The 22,889-nt window shown below is 36.9% G+C and overlaps 1 protein-coding gene and 1 long non-coding RNA gene across 3 annotated transcripts in view; one reads left to right on the plus strand and one right to left on the minus strand.

Annotated features, from left to right (window-relative positions):
- Positions 1 to 6,329: 6,329 nt before the first annotated feature.
- LOC120313510 lies at positions 6,330 to 13,435 on the minus strand. The gene is made up of 3 exons (XR_005558161.1): positions 13,369 to 13,435; positions 10,848 to 10,946; positions 6,330 to 10,512 (listed from the first exon to the last, which is right to left on the minus strand). It is a non-coding gene; the product is annotated as an uncharacterized LOC120313510 (long non-coding RNA).
- Positions 13,436 to 14,154: 719 nt separating this feature from the next.
- ANKRD55 (ankyrin repeat domain 55) overlaps positions 14,155 to 22,889 on the plus strand; it is a 31,761-nt gene continuing 23,026 nt past the window's right edge. For both annotated transcript variants that reach the window (XR_005558160.1, XM_039355475.1), the window contains exons 1-3: positions 14,155 to 14,283; positions 18,956 to 19,078; positions 22,822 to 22,889. The exon at positions 22,822 to 22,889 is cut by the window's right edge and continues 63 nt beyond it. Coding sequence is in view for 1 of the 2 variants with exons in the window: in XM_039355475.1 (XP_039211409.1) it covers positions 14,244 to 14,283; positions 18,956 to 19,078; positions 22,822 to 22,889 (231 nt within the window). In the remaining variant the exon portion in view is untranslated. The remainder of the gene's footprint in view (positions 14,284 to 18,955; positions 19,079 to 22,821) is intronic.

A 22,889-nucleotide genomic window follows, 5' to 3' on the forward strand; every position in this document is an offset into this window, starting at 1 on the left:
GGGGGGGGGGAGAGAGAGAGAGGCAATGCTCTTTGTCCAAACATGCAGGGATTACTCAAATAAATCTCAAGACTATCTGCTGTCTGCTGTTTTGAGGGGCTTATTATATTTGGTTGATGAGTCAGGTCCATCTCACATACAACATTATATGATGCAAATTTAATACACCATACAATGGAAGAGAGTGAATAAAATTTTAATTCAAGGAAAACACTGGTGAACCACTGAAGGCCGAATGATGCAAGCAGGAGGATGATGATGAAGGAGAAGGAGAAGGAGAAGGAGGAGGGAGGAGGAGGAGGAGGAGGAGGAGGAGGAGGAGAAGGAGAAGGAGAAGAAGAAGAAGAAGAAGAAGAAGAAGAAGAAGAAGAAGAAGAAGAAGAAGAATGAAGAAGAAGAAGAAGAAGAAGAAGAAGAGAATAGATAAGAAAGATTAGAGAAGAAGAAGAAGAAGAAGAAGAAGAAGAAGAAGAAGAAGAAGAAGAAGAAGAAGAAGAAGAAGAAGAAGAAGAAGAAGAAGAAGAAGAAGAGCAACAGCAACAGCAACAGCAACAGCAACAACTCCTGAACTGGCTGACTATCCAAGAAATTGATCCAAATACTTTAAGAACTTTGAGACCCCCACAATAGCAAAACAATAGCAGTTTGGGATGATCCAAGATTTTAGTAGGATTATATCCTTAAAAAAAAAACATTCTCATTCTTACTCCTCACAGTATTACTGAACTGCAACCCAGTTATTCTGCAAACTCCACTTTGTTTTTCCAAATTGTACAACTCAAAAAGTATAACCAAACATTTTTACCTTTTTATTACATGCAACTTATATAAATACATGTAGAGTTTAGGAACTATTAAATAACTTAATATGTAAATGACTTTTCTTGTACATATTAAGCACAAAAAAACCCCTCAAAGTTATGAGAAAACAGTGTGGAATGAATTTATGAATGAATATAGCTCAGAATTAGAATAATGTATTCCTTTGATCAATTCAGTTTGTTCTCTGACTAGCAATTGCTAGCAAGAACTTTTACCAGTGCTGAGGAGTGGAATGAATTGCATGAACTTGAATTTTATTTTAGGGCACTTGTATAAAAATTATGTACTCATCTGAAAGCAGATCTCATCAAATATTGATTAAACAATATCTGAAAGCTGTGCCAATTTATTTTTGGATTAGCTGTCGGAGCAGGTTTGGGTTTGTATACAATGGCTCACATTTTCATAAAGGAAATTTTGCTTCACTTCTTCTGGCAGCTGAGTTTCTGCTCCAAGAAGGGGAATCGTAGATTGACATCTTTGGAGCTTTTGGTAGACCTAACAAAACCAGCAGGTTGTATAGCACGAAGATTTGTGTGTCTTTCCATCTAGTGTGTGATAAACTTTTCAGTTGGCAAAAATGAGGACAAGCGGGGATAATCCTGAAGCGATCTAACTGGGGTCTCAACAGAAATGGCCAAAATGGAATATCAATGTAAAAAAACATATATTTTTTTATAGTCTCCAAACATTCCTTGTTCAGCTAATGTGTGCATAGCTGGTCAAAAAATTGTCTCCTCAGCCATTTTCTGCTGAACAAACTGCTAAAAAGCATGTAAAGCTGTTTCAGAGATAACAAGACCTAAAGGAATTGCAGCAGGTGATGAGTATTATAGCACCATCTGGATTTCTTGTAACTCAGTCAAAATAGCTTCTGCCACACTTCAGTGAAGAGCAGGGGGGAGGGGAGATTCAACAGTAACTTTAAGCAATGATGAATTGAGAAAGGAACACATCAAGAATAACACTAGCTCCTTTTCTTTAAAAAAGTATAAATTTCTATCTTTTCTCTTTAATAAAAAATAAAATCCAAAGCAGCTCACAGTAATAAATTTAACATGAACCATAAAGACAACCCTAATTATTAGACGTCAGGAACACAAGTGTTGAAATTCACACATCATGCTATGCCATGATTCATTTAATCTTGGATCAATAAACCACCCCTAAGCAGTTTTATACAACATACCAAGATAAAACTAACAAACCATGAATACTGCTTACCATAAGATGTGAAGTTACTGTAAAAAAAATCAAACAGTTCTTCAAGAATGATGTCTATGGTATTATTAACATCAGGTCTCTAAATGGTTCATTAAAAAGACTGTGACTGTGTTTAACAGTATCATTTTTGAGCTGCCAGAATCAGGATGTTCACTTGGCAACAATGGTGATTTGTTTTGTTTTCCTACATGCCACGTAGGGCAGAGACTAGTACTAATCTTTGCTCCTCTCTCCTATTCTCTATCTCCTCTTGGGTCATCCAAATATCTTCCAATATCTAAGTATTCCAATATTTGAGGAGCTGCCACAAAGCACCTGAAGGCAGAATAAGAAGCAATGGTTGGAAACTAAGCAAGGAGAGATCCAATCTAAAAATAAAGAGAAATTTCCTGATAGTTAGAATAATTAATTCACGGAATGACTTGCCTTCCAAAGATGTAGGTGCTCCATCACTGAAGGTTTTTAAGAAGAGATTGGACAACCATTTATCTGGAATGGTATAGGATCTCCTGCCTGAGCAGGGGTTGGCCTAGAAGACCTCCAAGGTCCCTTCCAATTCTGTTATATAAAAATAGTAAAACTTCCAAATTGTTGTTTCCAGGAGAAATCCCTTCCTAGTAAAAATGGCATTAATTCCATTTGTATTTAAAAGGCCTTTCAAATTGGAATAATGGCCAGATGTCCCATCATCAGCTCTGCAAATGGAGATTTACCTAGTAGCTGTAAGTGTAGGTGCTGGATGGAGAGAAAGAAATGAGATTCAATCTGAATACTGAGCGGTGCAGTGGCCTAGAGGTGAAGATGCTCGCCCCCCACTCAGAAGGTTGAGAGTTCAATCCTAGGTGGTGGCAGATGTTTCTCTATCAGGATGCAAAGAGAAAATATCTGCTGTGAATTCCATGTAAGTGTCAGGAGGGGCATCCAGCTAGTAAACGTTCAGCTCCATTCAGTTGCCCCGACTCCACCCCAAATAAAGGGATTAAAAGGTTGTAAAAAAAAAAAATCTGAACTTGGACACCAGGAAAAGATTCCAAACAAAAATCTTCTCCCTTTACTTTAAAAGAAAATTATTAGAACCTGCCCTTGCAGAAAGAGAAAGAGTAAAGGCTCTTGTCAGTTTCACTCTAGTTCCCGTGTTAGTGTTAGCTTTAGTGTTAGTATTCCTGTGCCTTCAGAAATAGTTGTTAAGATCTGCCAAAAGTTCCAACTGCCCAGATGATTGCTGGGTGACTGTACTTTAAGATGTCTTCTGCAAGGTATTGTGCATTGGTCTGGTTTTATTTTCCAAAATCTGGAAAATTTGCAGTGAAGGTAATCTCTCAAGCCCCTTTCTCCTTCAAAGATCTGTGAATAGTGTTTGACCAGCTGAAACTCAACTGGGAGGACTCTGGAAGCAAGAGTTCCAGCAAAGGAAAAACAAAATGTCCAGAAACTCTGCAAATCAAGGGCTTTGCAAGAAAAAAAAACCATGATTTTGCCCCCTTGATTTGTATTACACCTCAGCTAATTAACAAATCAACTCAGGAATCCAATATATATATGATATACCACAGGGCTGGAAAGACCTCGGAGATCAACACATGGCATAAAGCATAGAGTCATGGGGTTGGAAGGGACCTCAGAGGTCTTCTGGTCCAACTTCCTGCTCAAGGCAGACCTTATATCAGTGGTGGCGAACCTATGGCACAGGTGCTAGAGGTGGCACGCACAGCCCTCTCTGTGGGCACGCGCACTGTCGCCCTAGTCCTAGGCCTTCAGCTGGGTTTTATAAAACCTTTTCGCTTTAGGCCTCTGCCGCCGTGTGCAAAAAAAAAAAAGGTTCAATCAATCAATCAATTTCAACTTCTCGCAGGAAAAAAAAAGATCTTGCAAAGTTGGAATTGATTGATTGAACTTTTTAGTCCCATCAGTCTGCTGTTACCACCGCAGCCATGCCCACCCAATGGGCCACACCCACCCAATGGGCCATGCCCAGTCAATGGGCCACACCCACCTGGCACTTGACGATGTATAAGTGGGTTTTGGATTGCAGTTTGGGCACTCGGTCTCTAAAAGGTTCGCCATCACTGCCTTATATCATCCTGATCAAAAGGCTGTCCATGAGAACACAGAGGCCTAAACTTGCTTCTGGGGCGAGCAAAATACCTGTTTGGAAATGGCTTCAGTTTAATCTACTGGCCACTAGATTTCCATTCTTCCCTACCTATCTGCCACTCTATATAAAATTCTCTTCATAGTTGATTTCTCTCCTTTGTTATTCTACTAGCCTGCAATACTAGGCTGGCTTGACTTCCTGGCTTCTGGATACTTATTTATAAATTCTCCGGCTGTTGGATTCTTTTAGCCAGCACTTAGACGTTGAATGCTTGGCAATTACACACTGCTTGAACTTTTATCTAAACTTCATGTTCCAGTGTTTTACTTCAGAGTATATCCCTTCTTGGATACACTTCCTTCTGTGAGCTATTGCATAAATTGCAGAAAATCTGGGTAGAGGCCAAGTCTGTGTTGTTGATTTGTGAAATTTCTTCACAGTATATTTATTAGCCAAGTGTCCCTGCCTGTTTAAAATATGTTTTCCTCAGTAGTTTCTAAATATTTTATCAATTCCTTTTTTTCTTTCAAACTGGATTACAGACCTTTTATCTCAAGCTATCCCAATCATATCCATATTTGGGATATATGCTCAAGTGCAGATTTCCTCTGCTTTATTTAGGAGGGTGCACAGAGCATGAGGATATAAAGTCAGGGTGGAGATACAAATAATAAACAAGCAGAGCTCTGATCATATTGTTACGGTGACCTTCTTGACTGTTTTTCACATACTTTTCCTGTCATTTGCTTTTAGCTACAGAAAAAGGATGAAACAAATGTATACTTGAAAAAAAGACTGACCAGACTTAGGCAAACGTTGAGATCTAGTCATCTTTTATTATTAGGGGAGAGTTGAATACACATCAGTCATGTTTAGCTACTCCTGCAGAGCATCATTACTCACTTAAAATACAGTGTCAGTAAATCAGCAACCCCAATTACTCTGTACTCAGCGTTACTGAGATTGTTTTAAGTCTGGCAATGAAGTGGTATCCAAGGCTTGACTGTAGCTTTAGCTCTCACAGCACTTTAAACCAAGATCAAAACCAAGTACAAAAGGGACAGTGTTTGCATTGTGGTGCACATTTCATCATTTCCTCCCTTTTCAGGCTCCCAGGTGCACAGCCTTGTTTTAAGACACATCCCACAACTCTCTTACTATGCACTACACATTGTATTAATGTAATTTTTGCAAGTGTTGTCCAGTAAATAGAAATGCGTGGAGTAATGCAAAGTACTAAAGTATACTATCATTGACTAGTATTACTGCACTGAATGGAACATTCTATCCCATATAGTCATTTTAAATATTGAACCATCTTTCGTAAAAGATGCCCTTTGCACACAGAGCCAATGGCTACACCTGAGCCCCAAAAGGCTCTGGCATTATAGCTTAGCAAGATGTATTATCCTAAGAAGTCTGCTGGCATGATATGGTGCTAGCCTCATGTTTCCAGGGAAATGTCCTTTTTCAGGTACCAGGAATGCCTTGATGACAACAGTAAAAAAAAAAAAAAATCCTTCAAAAGCAACTATTCCATTGAGTTTTTCACTCTGATAATGTCACTAAAGGGGCCAAAGGTTTGATATGTAAAAATGCAGATTGCTGGTAAATTCCCTGCCTAGAAAGTGTATAATTGATAGACAGTACTGGGCAGAGAGAAAAAAAACTCTTGACAAGAAAAGCCCTAAACATTTAGTTATTTCCTCCCTTCTCAGTTATAATATTGCTGCAGAAAATCTTAGCAGTTATGAAATTAAGAACTCCATTACGTAAGATAGCCTCAGATCCCAGATGTTTACTGTATGTTATTTGGGAGCAGAGAAGTGTTTTATCATTTTTCATTCATCATAGTCAAAGACTTGTGACATACTTAAATGTTATTAATGGGCATCCATCCATATATATTCTGCTTCTAGTTATTATTGCTGAGAATTCATGATCTCAATAGGTTTGTGATCTGCAAATTCTAGGAATCATAATCTCACTACAGCTGGAGAACATCAATTTGAAGAAAGCTAGTACAGTACTTACATTCTTAGTATAACCTTCCTAGAAAGTTTAATTAAATAACAAGAAGTTACATTAATAAATCAAAGAAGATAGCTATGAATACTGACCACAAATGATATAAATGTAGATACTGATGATAAATAGATAAATGAACAAAAGAACAATACATATTTGGGTAATATAATTTTTATTCAGAATATTCGCAAATTTCTTAACCTTCTGTTTAATCATTTCTTTTAACAGTAAATTCAACTCAGAAATGCTTGTAGAAATGTAATCTGAACCTAAGAAAGTTAAATCAACCCCAAACATCAGAGAACAACTTAATTAGTAATAAATATACCCTACTCATTTCCAAATCTGTTTTCATAGCTGTGCTTTAAGTAAATTGCATAAATATTGATGCAATTACAAAGTGCTTATTCTTTCTTATAAACAACCAGTCAGCATCAGATTAATTTTAATAGCAATTCTGATCTTTTTATGACTATTATTAAAGAGTATGCATTGTTTGATTATATATCACTCAACCCCAAACTTCCTGCCTAATGCTGTACATAACAATCAGTGGTAAATTGGGAATATACATTAGATATTTTGGTGACGACAGAACTTCAAATTTCTAAACTCAAATTAATCACAAATGAGAAAAAATGCTTCAGAGAATGAGAATTCTTGGTCAAAAGTAGGTTTTCTCTGACATCATCTGGTCACTGTCGCATCCTGCAATGGACAATGTTAATCTATCCCATAAGTTGCTGAATTCTCACACAACAGTAAGACATTGTTTCTTGAACCATTATTTTTTAAAAAATAAACCACAAGTCATTAGCTTCCTATAAAACAAATGGCAAACCATGTTCCACACACTATGCTAAATGAAAAACAAGCATCATTATGGTTTTAAATAATGCTCTTGTACTTCAAGACAATTGGATGGACAACGTTTTGATGGCTCAGGAACGCTACTTATAATTTTAATGCGAGTGAACATCACAGTTGGTGGGATGATAATGCAAAATGTGACCAGCATGATTTTTTTTTCATTTCTTTCCACCAATTGTTTAAAGGGACAGGCATATAAAGTTTTTGTTTTATCTTGTTTTAGTGTGCATCAAGTTTATGTTGAGGATTACACTATACTTTCTCAAAAATTAAAAAAATCCCACTTCTAATTTTCAACAACTGAATTTTGTAAAGAACCCAGATGGATGCAACACATTTAAAACAAAAAATAAAACAGGGACTATATGTAGTCCTGAGAAACAATGTGAGAGCGCCAAGGACCCCTCATAATTGCTATTTATATAATGTGGCAGGACCCCTCACTTCAGTCCAAATATTCTCCTCTAACAAAATCAATTATATTGGGTTAGAAGAGGAAGTAATTTTTTTCTTTGCATTTTAAACTATGATAACTTCTTTTAGGCTTATACAAAGCCATCATGTTTTGCCTTTCAGAATGGCAAGAAATTGAAATGATATGATCAAGTGAGAGAAGAATTTTCAAAGGTATTACAAAGCAATTTTATCTGAGAATGGAGATAAAGAGGGTGCTGGTATTGAAAATGGCAGAAAATCCACATTTGCTGACGCAGATAGAAGCTGCTGTGGCCTGGGACTTCAGGTGGCCAACTCTTTCATATCAGAAGCAAACATAGTTTGCTGAGAAGGTATCTGGTAAAATCAAGATTCATATATGGACTATTTGTCCTCAGTACTACTGTACTAGTTTTTCTGTGCACGAGCAGGTTATCAATGTGACAAATAATAAATAAAAACCTCATTTATTATTATTCAAGATATTTGAGGCTTAAGAAACTTGAAAATTGTAGCATCTAAGAACTGCATCTTTTCAGGGTTTGAAGCTGTTGCAAATATACAGTAATGCCTAAATAAGGAGTGTACTTTTATGTGTATATATCTTTCTTGCAATAACCTACGTTTAGAATGTTTTCCTAATCCTACGTTTCACTTTTCTCAGTATACAATATGATATTTTACTATATGTTTACTAAAGTATTCACTTCAGCTTTGAAATTCTAATGTAGTAAAATTATTCTGTGGGTCATCATTAATTTTCTCTTGTAGTCTGAAATCTTATGCTGATTGAACTCTGCCATCTCTTGGAAACCTAGATAACTACACCCAACTTAAAGATCATGAACTGCTTATAAATAAAAAGATAAATAAAAGATAGTTGATAACTGAGCATGGGGACGGCACTGAAGGCCCTCTTATTATATGAGATCTGAGAGCCACTGGGCCACAATACTTCTGAAGAAATCTGGATTTTATTTACCACTAAATTTTGCAGGATTACAGTCCATTTACATAGCCTAAGTCAATCTAATCATCTGCTGTCCTGAAAGCCGTAATTCAAACAATGTAGCTGATGACTCAAGTTTAGAATACTAAAATTTGAAAAGTTTTTTTTCAGATGAGCTTTATTAGACCTTCTGTCTCCTACAGTTCTCATGATGTACTATCAAGTTGGTATTAAATGAGAGTATTAAATTCAGCTAATGCTGAATGGGATGACGTTTTGATCAGATTTATTTTATTTATATAGCTGCCCATCTCACAGCAGTCTGCTGGTGATTGGCCCAAAGTCACCCAGTTGGTTTTCACGCCTAAGCTGGGCAGCTTATAATGAAACAGGTCAAACAAGTAAAAGGCTTAATATAAAATAAAAATCCATAGCAGCCGAACATAATAAAATAACCATCAACGAAATGAATAGATAGGCACTTTTCTGGAACCTCAAGCCTGGGCACAAAACTAATCATTTGGGACCTTGCAAAATTTTCCCAGGAGGGTTAGTTACATTGCTTGGGGTGCTTTACCTGGAATTAGTGGGGTCTAGTCTTCAGTTAATATAAAGTATACCACAGTCAGGTTGGTATCAAGAAAACCAAAGCACTCTTCTGCTGAAAGCATCATATTTGCTGCCAATTATTTTTTTTTCTTGGTACAGTGCTATATACATTCTTCTAAATCAGACGTGTCAAACTGGTGACGTCATGTGATGTTGTGCAACGTATTGGGACGGTTTTGCCATTGCCGGCAATGGGGTGGGCGCGGTTTCCGTATGACGCATCCGGCCCACGGGCCAGCTCTTTGACACCCCTGTTCTAAATCATTTCTGATCCCTCCACCCCAAAACTGAAATCTTTGGGACATTTATTTATGGTTTTGTGAGTGCCTAGAAATCTCCTCTTGCAATCAAGGATATGCTCCTGAAGAATTGAAGGGATTAAACTTTTTGTCAGGTTTTTAAAAGCATTCAGAACAATGTGTCTTCTAAAACGGGATTTTGACTGATGTTCAATTTAATTTTGATCTTAATTTTCACTTTAATATGAGCAGGTTTTACAATAAACCATCAGAAAATTCAGTAGTTGACAGCGTAACTGTTCAATCAGTCAGTCAGAAAGCTGGAGTGTGCACACAAGTGTTTCCCAGATAAAATCTGAGGAGCCACTACAGAACAAGCCTGCATGACATATTTTAAAGCTGTTTTAGCTGTTGTATCAGGGAAAATACAACAGCTAGGCTACCCAATGAATGGGTTTCCAGAATTGGAAGCATCAGAATACTCTCACCTAGCCATGTAGTTCTTTAAAGATGATATCATATGATATTAATGCTTCAGTGATGATTAGATCAACACTGCAGTTTGGTTGTATATACATTATCTGTGGTCACCAAAATCTTGCCAGGAGCTTACAGAATCACCTGAAATCATCTCCATTGTCTTTGCCATAAGCCTAGTGCATTTTCTGCACTTTCAGAAGTTTGGGGGAGGCAGAGTTTTTTTTCAAAAGTTATCAATGGTCTTGGGCCAAGTGATGAAATCCAATTAAGACAATGTTGCAATGAAATCTGAACTCTTGCAAAATGTTAGAAATTCAGCAGTACAGATGCATCCTTTCAAAACCATGTTGAAAAATTAGGAAGTTAAATACAAAAAAAGAATCTGATCCTCTTCTTACTACAGATGACAAATCAGTAGGGGCTGGTCCTGTTCTTAGCTGGAATGAGGAAGCTGCTTCAGACTGTAGCTGCTGGAAGCAAGGATAGTGGGAGGTAATGGAAAACAGCCAGGTGTGCTTCCCTTGCTCATTCTTAAAAGTAGCATATTGCCATCTTCAGACGAATTCTGGAATAAGCACCAATCTCATATAGAGCATAGAATAATAGAGTTAGAAGGGACCTTGGAGAACGTGTAGTCCAACCCCCAGCTCAAGTAGGAGACCTTACACCATTTCAGACAAGTGGCTGTCTAGTTTCTTCTTAAAAGCTTCCAGCGATGGGGCACCTACAATTTCTGAAGGCATCATCAGCTTCATCAGCCTCTGCAAATGGAATGAGACAGGGGATACTATACTTCAACTTACAACCATTTGTTTAGTGATTGTCTGAAATTACAGTGCACCGAAAAAAGTGACTTATGACCAGTCCTCACACTTGCAATGGTCACAGCACCCCACGGTAACATGATCAAAATTTGGGCACTAGACATCCGGCATGTATTTATAAAACGTGCAGCATTCCAGTGTCATTATGATCGCTGTTTGCAATGTCCAGCTTCCAATAAGCAAAGTCAATGGGGAAAGCTGGATTCACTTAACAACTTCATGATTCACTTAACAAGTATGGCAAAAAAGTCATGAAATTGGGCATGACTCACTCAACAACCACCTTACTCAGCAACAGAAATTCTGGTCCCAATTTGCTATATGCTGGTAGCAAACACATGGTAAGTTGAGGGCCCCGCTGAGAGTTTCTCCTATAGAAGCATAAAATATAAATATATTGATTAAATCTGAATTTTAAGAGACATGTCCTTAGGTTGAAGTTAATATGCATAGTGAGATACTTTTGGTATTGTTCAGCAACACTGACAGTCACGTTTAAAGTTTCATGAATAAACATGATATATACGCCATCCTTTTTTTTATATTACGAGATCATTCATTAGAGTCATAACTGAACCAATGTTAATGCTATATGTAAAAATATTTTATTATAACAGATTAAGGCAATCAAAACTGCATTCACATATATTTATACATTACCAAAGCCATTCTTAATATGGCATCTCCAAAGGTTTTGGGATTGCAGCACTGAGAAATTTCAGTCAAGTTGGGAGGTTTTTTTCTGAGACCTTCTGCTGACAGAAGAAGTTTCCTAAAGATCATCTTCTCAGAACAGAGCATCTATGGGGGGCCGGGGGGGTCAAAATATCACGATTGTGGCTGCAAGCATGTGATTGAGGCCCATCCCTTGTCTCACTCCACTCCCTGCCCCCGTGGATATTTGCATCTTGAAACAACTCAAAGAATGAGAGACAAACAACTGAAGCTTCACAGTTCAGTAACAGCATTTTTCTTTGCTTCTTTCCAGGGAATGCTATAAATGGGCAAAAAAGATTTAATAGGAAAGCAGGAAGAACTGGCAAGGGCCACTAGGGCATTTTTAAGATCTGCCAAATACAAAGAATATCATCCTTGACACTTGTGGGGAGGGGAGGAGGACGGAGAGGGTCACACGACTGTCAGGTTCTTGAGTAGTAGAATTTGGTACTTAATATTTGGTATTTCTGGTAGTAAAGTAACCTAACAAATCATGTGAAAAACTAAAAACTAAAAAATGAAAAGGTATCTTGGCTCCATTAATCACAGTACATAAATAAAAAATATTTAGCCTTCATCATTTATGCTTTTCTGAATTTTACAATATAATTTACTTACATTAAACATGTTTTTCAATATATATGTGTGCACTGTAAGTACACACTTAAATATATAAAAATACAGACACATATATTCATGAAAAATAATGTTTAATGTTATATCAAGGCAATTTGTTTGCAAATTCTGTCTTCATTCTTTTCTTTGAAAAAGAAATGAATGCAAATGTCTTAAGATATTCACAAAAAGCAGATTATTTTTTGTACTATTTTTTTTTAACTTTAACTAGTATGGGAATGGCAGAAACTGAACTTTTAAAGGGAAAATAAAATAACCTGAAATAGTGGAGGGAGAAAATAAAATACTTTTGATCAATTTGCCCATACCTATTCTTTATAATGTGTTTAATCTGGTGCCTTACTCTTCATATAAATATCCACCCTCTGTGTTAGTTAGAGAAACAGCTAGAGATTCAATATTTAGTATAGGGCTATTGACTGATTGATTGGTTATGACATCAAGTCAGTATAAGGAACAACATAGATTTTCATCAAGTATAGTGTTGTAATGCAGTATTATTTCTGTAGTGTAGACCAATCATAAAAGCAAATTATATTAAATTTTAAGTTATCCTTGCAACTCTTCAGAGTAATAATTCAGTCGTACTTTTAGGTGCTAGAACTTTACCGCATTCAAATGGAACAGATTTAGAAATTATTTCTTCTTTTGAAAAAGAGGGTATAGTTTTATCATGATTCCAACTATTATCTCCAATGTAAAATACTGGAGAAATAACTATTATTAATAAAAAAAAGATTTGAGGCTTTATCTACTGTAACAATACTTGCTACTAGGGATATAAAGGAACTATTACTTAGGAAAAAAGGACTTAAACATTTTTTTTAAAGTCCAGAACAATGGGATAACATTCGAAGTGGCTCAGGCAGTTGCCTCACTAATTCACTGGAGTTAAGAAAAAGGAGAAAGTAGAGCAGAATCAGACTTTCAAGATTCCGTTATTTCAGCCAATCTCAATAAAGTTGTTTTAGCCCTCCTACTGAGTCAATTTCCTAGACTACCTAGCAGAATTGACATTACTAATATTGTTTTCGCTAAGTAAAAAAAATTGTTTTCTTTTTATTATAAACCCCTTAATTTACAGACGGTGGCACGGTGGCTTATTAGTGAAGAACTGGGATTGTCGACTGCAAAGCCAGCAACTCAAGTTCGAGACCCAAGCGCCACCTGACGGGGTGAGCTCCCATTCTTGCCCCAGCTTCTGCCAAACTAGCAGTTCAAAAGCATGCAAATGCAAATAGATAATTAGGTACCATTTTGGTGAGAAGGTAACAGCGCTCCATGACGTCATGCTGGCCACATGACAGCAGAAATGCTTCATGTATAACACTGGCTCAATTGCCTTGAAATGGAAATGGGCATCGTCCCCTATAGCTGACAACAAATAGCAGAGTAAAATCTGCAGGGACTTCTTTACCTTTTTACCTTTACATAACTTACAGAAGGAACTACCAAATTTGGCATCAGATCCATGAGAGAAGTGTGTAACAGTCTTCAAATGCTTCCACTAGAAAAGAAAGCAAGTTTTTAGTTCATGGCTCTTGGAAGCCCCATGGAATTTGTGCTACCCTCTCTACCCTCACAATCTCACATCAACATATATATATGAAGTCTGGTTCCATAGCTCCTGGGAGGAAGCAGCTATTCACTACTGTTTGTAGCATTGCAGGCTTCTGTATTTCTTGCTAGGTGGATTGTCCCATCCCCATCCATTTACATGACACAGCCTAGCCAATTTCACAACATCACCCCCTGCTTGCTGTAGCCTTCTCTGCTCCCCCACTCCCCACAAAACAAGAAAAGATAAATACTTGTTCATTCTGTAAAAGATTGTCTGTTCCTGGAGTAAACTATGTAATAATGAGCAGTGGGCATATGTTTCCAATCTTCAGAGAGGGTTTTACTCTTTTTATCACCACCACACATATCTTATTATGTCTGAAATAGTCCCATTAGTATTTAAATAGCATTGAAAGCTTTGCACATGCTCTGTCTGGTATTGTGGATTCTCATTCATCCAGAGATTGCAGTTTAAGTACAGCGTTTTGAGAGCTGATGCTGCACTACCAGCAGATCCCTACCTAAGCAAAGGAGTAAAAATGCTTTTTTTTTTTTTCATGAAACTGTAATGCATTAATCTATTTGCAAGGCTTGTTTCCACTGGATCTATTGGCAGCAGAGGATAAGGCTCCCATTTTTTGTCTTTTTTTAAGAAGGCAGATTTAAATCAAAGGAGACAGGTGACAGCAATTGCTAGACGTGCATTGTTTACTAACAAAATGTAGGCTCTAGCTGTAAGGATTTCAGAATCAGTCATGGATTTTAGCACTTCATCAGTGTTTGATCATCAGAAAGGTAAGATAGTTGTTTTTTCATCCTAAGATTCATTCACTGAATATATTTCTCCTATCCTATAGTTGTATTTCATGAACACAGTACAAAAAGCTCTACGTTGTATAGGGAAAATCGGGGAAGATGAATTTTAAGTTAAATTGTCCAATTTGATTTTCTGAACTTGTTGATTTTTAAAGCAGGTTCTTTCTGCAGTCTGTTTTGAAATCAGTCATTTACATCTGCTGTCTAAATTGTTAATTGAAACAGGTGTATTGTTGGAGGGGGGGAGGAGACCTGGCAGTGCCTGCCATTTGTTCTTATCTTTGATCAATGATTTTCTGTGCCATTCAAAACCTGCGTCCTATGTTTTGTCATTAGTAAAGAATTGTGTTTCCTGATCAAAATAAATGATTATGAAACTACAAAATGAAAGCAATAGAAAAATGTGTGGCTAGAGTCATTATTTTCTTTGAAGAATTATTTAAATTAGGTGTTTGGGAATGTTTGAGTTAAATTTGCCTAGTCTTAAAATAAACATACTTTTTTTCTGGAACAATTAAGGTGGATGTAATAATGATCTCTGGGGGGGGGGCAGGTGATAATTTTGTCTCAATTTTATGTTTAAGATCTTTATACTATATGTTCAATTCTATTTCTTATCTAACTTTTTATGAATTAATTAAAGGATTAGACTTCTACTGTGAAATAACATTACAGATTGATATTGCCTTAACTATCTTTATACTTCCCCCTTTACCCTGGCATTTCAACATTTTTTGTTTTTGTTATCTATATTGTTTTCGGTGCTACTTCTTGTAGACTCCATTAATTTAGTTGCTAATATGAGCCATCAGGGATTCTTCAATTCCAAGGCTTCTCCATTTAATTCAGTCCAAAGGGAAATTTCATGCAAGGTTTTGGACTTGGTTAAGAGTAAGAGAGCAAGTGTGCATATGAATCACTGAAGCACACCAAAGTAATTTACATAGATTACAATCTTTGCCGTCTAAGACTCCATCTCCAGATACAATCACTTATTAAAAAGGAATTGACAAACATGATAAGGATTTCTCTATTCCTAATTTCAGAAAGATGAGCATCCCCATTCACAGCAAAGAAGACCATGGGTAGAATGTGACCCAATACTCTCCCTGAATAATCAAAAGCAACTGCTACGCCATTGAAATGTGGAAACAGGATTTTTGGGCCAATGATATTATTTTATAAATTTCCTCCAACTATTCAACAAAAACTTCATATAATAGAATTGGACACATGGATTAACGTCTTTTAAATATTACTGTAGTTGCTTTTAAGCATAAATTTTCTGTCTTGGGTATTCAAAGAGTAAGGCAAATTAGAGAACCCAATCTTTTTTATGATCCATTGTCCTGCTGTCCATCACTGACATGATTCACCAGTATTTGTATATTACATACAACAAAGTTAATTTGTACAAAATAAAAATATGTGATGGCCATGCAGTTTGCACAAATTTTATTGCACCAAACATCACTCCTGCTTTATTTTTATTGTTTACTTTTTCTATGGCTTTTATGCCATTCACTTCCTAAGGTTCCCAGTGGCTTATATCTACCTAGGAAACATACAGTTTGAAATATAAGCATTTATATTACTGAGGCAATATATTTTCATGCTCCATTTAAATCTCAGCCTTACCAAAAGCAATCCTGAAGCTCCATGTCTGATGTTACAGTATATGAATAATGAAATGGCAGAGTGGGGGTGTGAATAGCAATTAAGATCTTATGCATCTGATTTTCATACATTCATATTAAACCTCCCCCCCCCAATGCATGCAAAATGTGAAAGGCTATTTATACAATCCAGATTCCATACCATTACAGTATACACATATTGAGTGAGTTCTCTGGACCTTCTTATGCACAAGAACAAGAACAGAAAGGCATTGGAGAAAAGCATTGCCATAGAACCCTCTTAGAGGACCTGGTAGACTTACTAGCAGAGTGGCAAAGAAGAGTAACAATAATGCTTTGAATAGAGTGTCAACAGATTAAAATCATGAGCTATATTTTTCTTGGAGGAAATTCCAAGTCATTATGGAAAATATAAATATCAGATCTTTGAGAAAGTGAGAAGGCTAAAACTATCATTGACAGTGATTTCTGGTGACTCAGATCTTCGTAGGTGTCCAAGAATGCTAAATGTTAATGCTGGTCAAATCATATAACTCTTAGATATTCCTGCTCCCCTTTCTCTATAATGCATAAAGGACATTTTTCATAGGGAATATACATCCTGTTCAAAACAATCCCATGTTTTACCTGTGATTCTGCTAGCCTTCGTATCTATTTTTAAAAGGCCAATAACTAGTGTTAATATAAAGGATAATGGTTACTTGGTATATCCTGCCCTCCCCCTTTTTTAAAAGAGAGATTTTTAAAGACCCTCCTATTAGGTTGATTTTAGATTTCTGCTAGCACCTTTTTTCTTTTGGACTGTTAGACTGGCCAGAATTGTGCTATGGGAAGAAAAACAGGATAAAGATACATGGACATTCTGGGGGATGATCCATCCATATGGTCATTAAAAGGTGGCACTGATTTCATGGCATTATACAATGTGTCATTATCATTTCCATTGTGAAGTACACTAAAATAAAACTATATGGGAAATTATTTTGAACTGCATTAATTAAAATAAGAAATAAATAAAGTCCACTAACAGCAGCAGTGAGCTATAATAAATTCCTGCATAATTCCATCATTTCTGCAGATGGAATAAATTGCCACTTGTTGCCTAAAGTTACAGAGCCGGCCCTAGCTGGCAATTTGTGTGCAAGCATGCCCTTGGTGTCTGAGTAATGAAAGCTCCTGCCAGTAACTGAAAGGATAGAAGCTAATTAGAGTATGTTCATGACGCTAAAGCAGCAAATATAAATAATGTTTTCATACACATTTCCAAAGAAATAGGTTCACTATGCAGTCCACTGTAAAGAAAAACAATCTATTCTGCTAGACAGAAGTTCCCTAAAGATAGGCTTCAGCACGAGCCCAAAACCTCTAGTCCTAGTGACCAATCCAGATTGTATCCTGCAACATTATCCTGGGACACATATATTTGCCTTCATTCAAAGGCAAATCTATTTAAGTATCCTCTATCAGGTTCAAATCTAGTTTTAAAGAATGGATAATATCAATCCATAGAAAAAGCAGGGGAAATGACACAACATTCCTTTTACTGTAGCTATGAATGAGTTTATATTCCATGTCATAGGCATCTGCAATTGTTAAAGTAGCTGAAGAAAGGAGCCTCAGAATATAATCTTGGGTATCTTCTGTTCTATTTAGTGATCACTGTTCTATGCCAGGGATGTCAAACTGCCGGCCCGCAGGCCGGACACATCATCCAGAAGCCGCACCCACCCCATTGCCAACAAAACCGTCCCGATACGTTGTGCGATGTCACATGACATCACGAGTTTGACATGTCTGTTCTATGCTATGCCATGAGGTTCCATCTCATTGCTTATGTTTTTAAAGTGTAAACAAAGTGAGAGAAGCCAACATACATAAGATGCTCCCAGAAATCATAACTATAAATTGCTATCACACAGTATTCCAATCGTATAAAGCAGGGGTCCCCAACTCCTGGTCCATGGACTGCAGCATGCCAGAAACCGGTCCACGCAAAAAAGCAAAGCCCCATCTGCAGGATGTAGGCAGTACATGAAACCATGCCCCCTCCGGTCCACGGAAAAATCTCCCTCCACGGAATCAATCCCTGGTGTCCAAAAGGTTGGGGACCTTTGGTATAAAGCACCAATGTACATGGAGCTGCTTTGCACAGGCAAAATATCCTTTGCAGATACCATCCTGAAAATGTATATTCAGTGCTACCAATTGTATAGTCCAATTCTTTTCTTTTCCATGTGTTTATCTTTCAATTAGAAAAGAGATAATCACACAGTACACTGTGAGTATGAATACTGTTCAAAGACCACAGTACATAGGACTGGTTTTCTCTAAAATGAAACATTAGTTGCTAGGTTACCTTTTGATTTAACTGCAAGGAAAGCATACCTTTCACTTTGTTCTAAAAAGGATTGTCCTAAATTTGAGTTTAGCAATCTTGTTGTGGGTTTCCCCTATGCAACTGCTATAGAATTTGCAGATATCTCAAGTAAAAACCACAGAAGGAACGAACCATTGTTTGCTGTCCTTCCAGCTCTCTAAGCTTCTTCTTTTTCAAAGACCAGTAAAACAGCTCAAAAAGACAACAGACACAAAGATTTAATTTAAAAAAAACAACCAGACTTTGGATAAAAATGAGATTTTTCTGAAAGAAACAAGCAGAACCTGAAATATTTCTGTTTGTGGAATAGCAGGAGATTCCAGATTGGTTCAAACTTTACTACAACATAAAGTGCTAAGTTAGATTTCCTGTTTTACACTATAAATGATGCTAAGGTACCTTTTCATTTAGAAATCCCCTTCCCTCTTATATTTTAGGTCATGCAGTATGGTTTCCTATACTCAGAAGTAAGTTGTGTCAACAGTACTGAGAAGAAAGAGGAAGGAGAATCCATAAAGATTATTTGGTTTCACAGATCTTCAAAGTTGGATCTTCCAGTTTCACTATTAAACATGGTTATTTCCTTCTTTCCAAGAGATAGGATTCTTCATTCTAACACAAACATTAATTTTCACAGGTGATTCAGCAGAAGAAATTGACCTAACTCTGGTGTATCAAGCAGCAGCTATTGGAGATATTAATACTTTAACTGCTGTCATCTGTGAAGATCCTTCAATATTAGAATGCTGTGATAGTGAGGGTAAGGTAACCAATTCCTATGGTTTTATCGTTGTAGCACCAGTTTTGGTATGACTATCTTCTATGTTACCGAAGAAAAGTGATGGGGTTTTTTTAAACATTTTTATTTATAGCTTCATTGCACACTCATTTACTATATTTCTGTCTAGTAAAATGTGTCATCGGTACAACAGATGTGAAATCATAAATATCTGAAATATGTGAAATAACAAGGGTTCATCAGAATCATATATCCTGAAAGCCAAGCAAAAGACAATATGTTAGGCAGGTTGATACTGTCAATTGGCAATATAGATTTCCTGCAGCTGCACATAGTAAGCTTTCTCTACAACTCTGGGGAGGAGGGAGGGAACCAAAAGTTTGATGATAGCTTGCACCTAGACATGTATAGCTTGTCTTTAACAGCATAACCACAGGTTATTCGCTCAGATTCAGAGAAAGGGTTTGGCTCAAAATCATCCAGTGAGCTCCACAATCTAGATCCCACTATTCCACCATGCTGCAATGGCTCCCCATTCTTGAAAAAATATAGGAGTAGCTATGCATTCTTTCAGAACCCCTAGGAACTCTAATGCAGAACTTATTTATCTATATTTTGCATCACAAATGTGGTGGCCCATCCTGATTAGTTACTCACTTGTATAGTATGTTCACCTGTGATTACATACAATAGCAACAGTGATAGCAATGATATCTGTCAAACTGCGAGCATGTGACATCACAAATAACTCCATTTCTGATTAGTCTAATCCAGGGGTGTCAAACTTGCAACATCACGTGACATGTCGTGACTTTTTTGCCATTGCCGGCAATGGGGTGGGCGCGGTTTCCCTATGATGCATCTGGTCCGTAGGCTGGTCTAATGTTATTAAGGGAGAGTATAGGCTTTGACCAAAGCAGGAAGTGCAGCAGCAGTAATAGACATAATAAATGCTAGGAAGCATTTAGTTTGCATCAGCTGCTTTCAGAGAGAGAATACGAAAAGGTTTTTGATTACCCAAAGCTAATGGGGTAAAAATTGACAATGAGCATATTATAAAACAGGTAGAAAGCATTTGGCATATTTTATGCCTAATGTATAATATTTACATCTAAATATTTAATGATATTTAATTTCAATAATTCCAAATGAAAATATAAAAATATGTAATTACACTGAACATTGTAGCCACAGTGGGCAAAGCAGAGATATACAATTTCATGCAAGTGTGTGGAGCCAAAATTTCCAGAGTGTTTGAGGCATTTGAGATTGAGAAATTGTTCAGACATGTTAGGTCTGAGTTCACACTTCTGTTTTTAAGGTGGCCTGTTTCATGGGGCAGAAAATATCCAGTTTGGAGGTCAAATACAACTAAATCACAGCTTGCTGAAAAACACTAATTAGTTAAGATGGCCAAAAGACTAATGAGGAAAAGATACCTATCAGTTTTGTGGCAAGCCAAATGTTATACTTATCAACAGGTGAAGCAACTGTCCAGTAAGAAGTAAATAAATAAATATCTGGGCCTTGTTGATGCAAAAATAATTTAGGAAGAAAAAAGGAGAAAGTGGAAGATTGTCTCTTTTTTTATATCACCAATTTGAGGTCATTTAAGAAAAGCAGAAAATGGGAAACTGAAGCTACACCTGTTTTTTATGTGGGTCACATACATAGCACCCATTAAAAACAGCAGTTTTGATTGCAACATTGCAACTGTTATCTTGACTGTTTTTTTTTCTTTTAACCACACCCTGTGCATACCCGAGTCCTTTTGAGCTTCTGGGACACAATATGGAATTGCCTAGTATTTACAGGGGACATGTAATACACAAAAGAAAATTGAAGTTAAAAAAGGGGAAACAAACAAGTTTATTACTTCCCCTTTTCTGAGGCAGTTCAAAAATCTAAGCACCGGAATAAGTAATTCTTCTTGCCCACAAAATCCTGCTTTATGAGATTTGTCAGCATTTTTAAAAGCCCTGTCTGAAACAGAAAGCAATTAGAAGAACATAAACATAACTGTGCCTCACATTTCAAAGTTTTGCTGTTGATTTGTTCTGTTTGCTCTCCGTACAATTTTTAAGCAGCAATCCTTATAGGCAAAGATTGGCATATCAATCAGCAAAAGATAAAAAGGAATATGTTGTCCAGCAAAAATAGATGGTTTATGAGATTCTAGAGAGGAAACATAACAGCCATCATTCACTCTTCAGAGAAATGGTATGTCAGATTCTATGTGCTAATGAATATTCCCACCAAGAGGCCACATGTAGACTTTAACTAGCAGTGGGAAGAGTGTTGAACCTCGATAACCCTATAAAACAGAATCTTGGAGCTAGACCTACCCCTTCTCAAGCATCAGGAGTCAGCCTAAGATTGAAGAGAAGAACTAACATAAAACAATGCTTCCTTCTTATCCAAGGTTGCACAGTGTTTAGAATGCAGTACTGCAACTACTTCTGCTGAATGCTGGCTGCTAGCAGTTCAGCAGTTCGAGTCTCATCAGCTCAAGGTTGACTCAGCCTTCCATCCTTCCGAGGTCGGTAAAATGAGGACCCAGATTGTTGGGAGTCCTCATCTTGCAACTATTTGTTTAGCAATTACATGAAGTTACAATGGCACAAAAAAAGTGTCTTACAACTGGTCCTTGCACGTAAGACTGCTGTAGCATCCCCATGATCACATGATCAAAATTCAGGCACTTGGCAATCATTAAGTATCTACAACGGTGGCAGCATCATGTGATTGCTATTTGCAACTCTTCCAGCCAGTTTTCAACAAGTAATCAAGGGAGAAGCCAGATTCACTTAACGACCGTGTGATTCGCTTAAAAACTGCAATGATTCAACAACTGTGGCAAAAAAGATGGTAAAATCAAGCACATCTCACTGAATTACTACCTTGCTTAACAATGAACACTCTGGTCCCAATTCTGGCCATTAATTTAGGACTATCCTGTATATATGATATATGAGTTCATACAGCCTATGTATTTGTTTTAATCAATGACTACTGTCTTATCAATATGAAGAGTAAGAAAGTAGGGATTCCAATCAAGAACTAAAGCCAAATTCTCTGACAGTCGTTAGTTTGCATCTGAATTCCAGATGCATAAACCAAGTTCACATATGCTAAACTGTGGTTTACTTATTTAATATTTAACTGTTCATTCATTTGACATGTATCCCACTTTCCTTTGGGGATTCAGTGTGGCATATATGGAACTCCCTTCTCCACTTAATCTCTCAAAACAGCCCTCTGAAGTAGGTTAGGTTGAATCAAGTCACTCCATGAATTTCTGTGGTTGAATATGAAAATATGGAGTTGAAACTGGATCTCCTTTAATCAAAAGATTGGAGTAAAACTGAAAAACTGCAAGGGAGATTTGGAAACAGCATTATAATAAAATTAATCCAGTAATAACTGAGGTTGGAGTTTCTGGATGAGATCTTTTATCAATACTAATCCTCTTTAAAAAAGAAGTGTTTGTTATATCAATTGAAATAAAGGTCAGAAGACACTCTATTCTAAGACCCTCTCTTAACTTTTCCTCTTTGGCTTTTATGTGGGCACAGCTATGATTGCATTGAAGTTGGCTAATTGTTCATACATAAAGAGGAATAGAAACAACTTCGCTAGCTAAATCCCCAGCAAACGCTTGTTGAAAAGGGAATCCCAGATGTAGACATGGGACAAGGTGACTGCATAATACTTTTTATACTATGAAAATGTTTCATGTTTATGTCATTTTTTTTCTTTTCAAGGCTCTACCCCTTTGATGCATGCCATTTCAGGGCGCCAACTTGATACAGTGAAATTGTTGCTAAAAATG

The sequence above is a fragment of the Crotalus tigris genome, unplaced genomic scaffold (assembly GCF_016545835.1).
Source record: "Crotalus tigris isolate CLP2741 ecotype Arizona unplaced genomic scaffold, ASM1654583v1 scf7180000017571.3126492, whole genome shotgun sequence".
NCBI classification, from domain to species: Eukaryota; Metazoa; Chordata; class Lepidosauria; order Squamata; family Viperidae; genus Crotalus; species Crotalus tigris.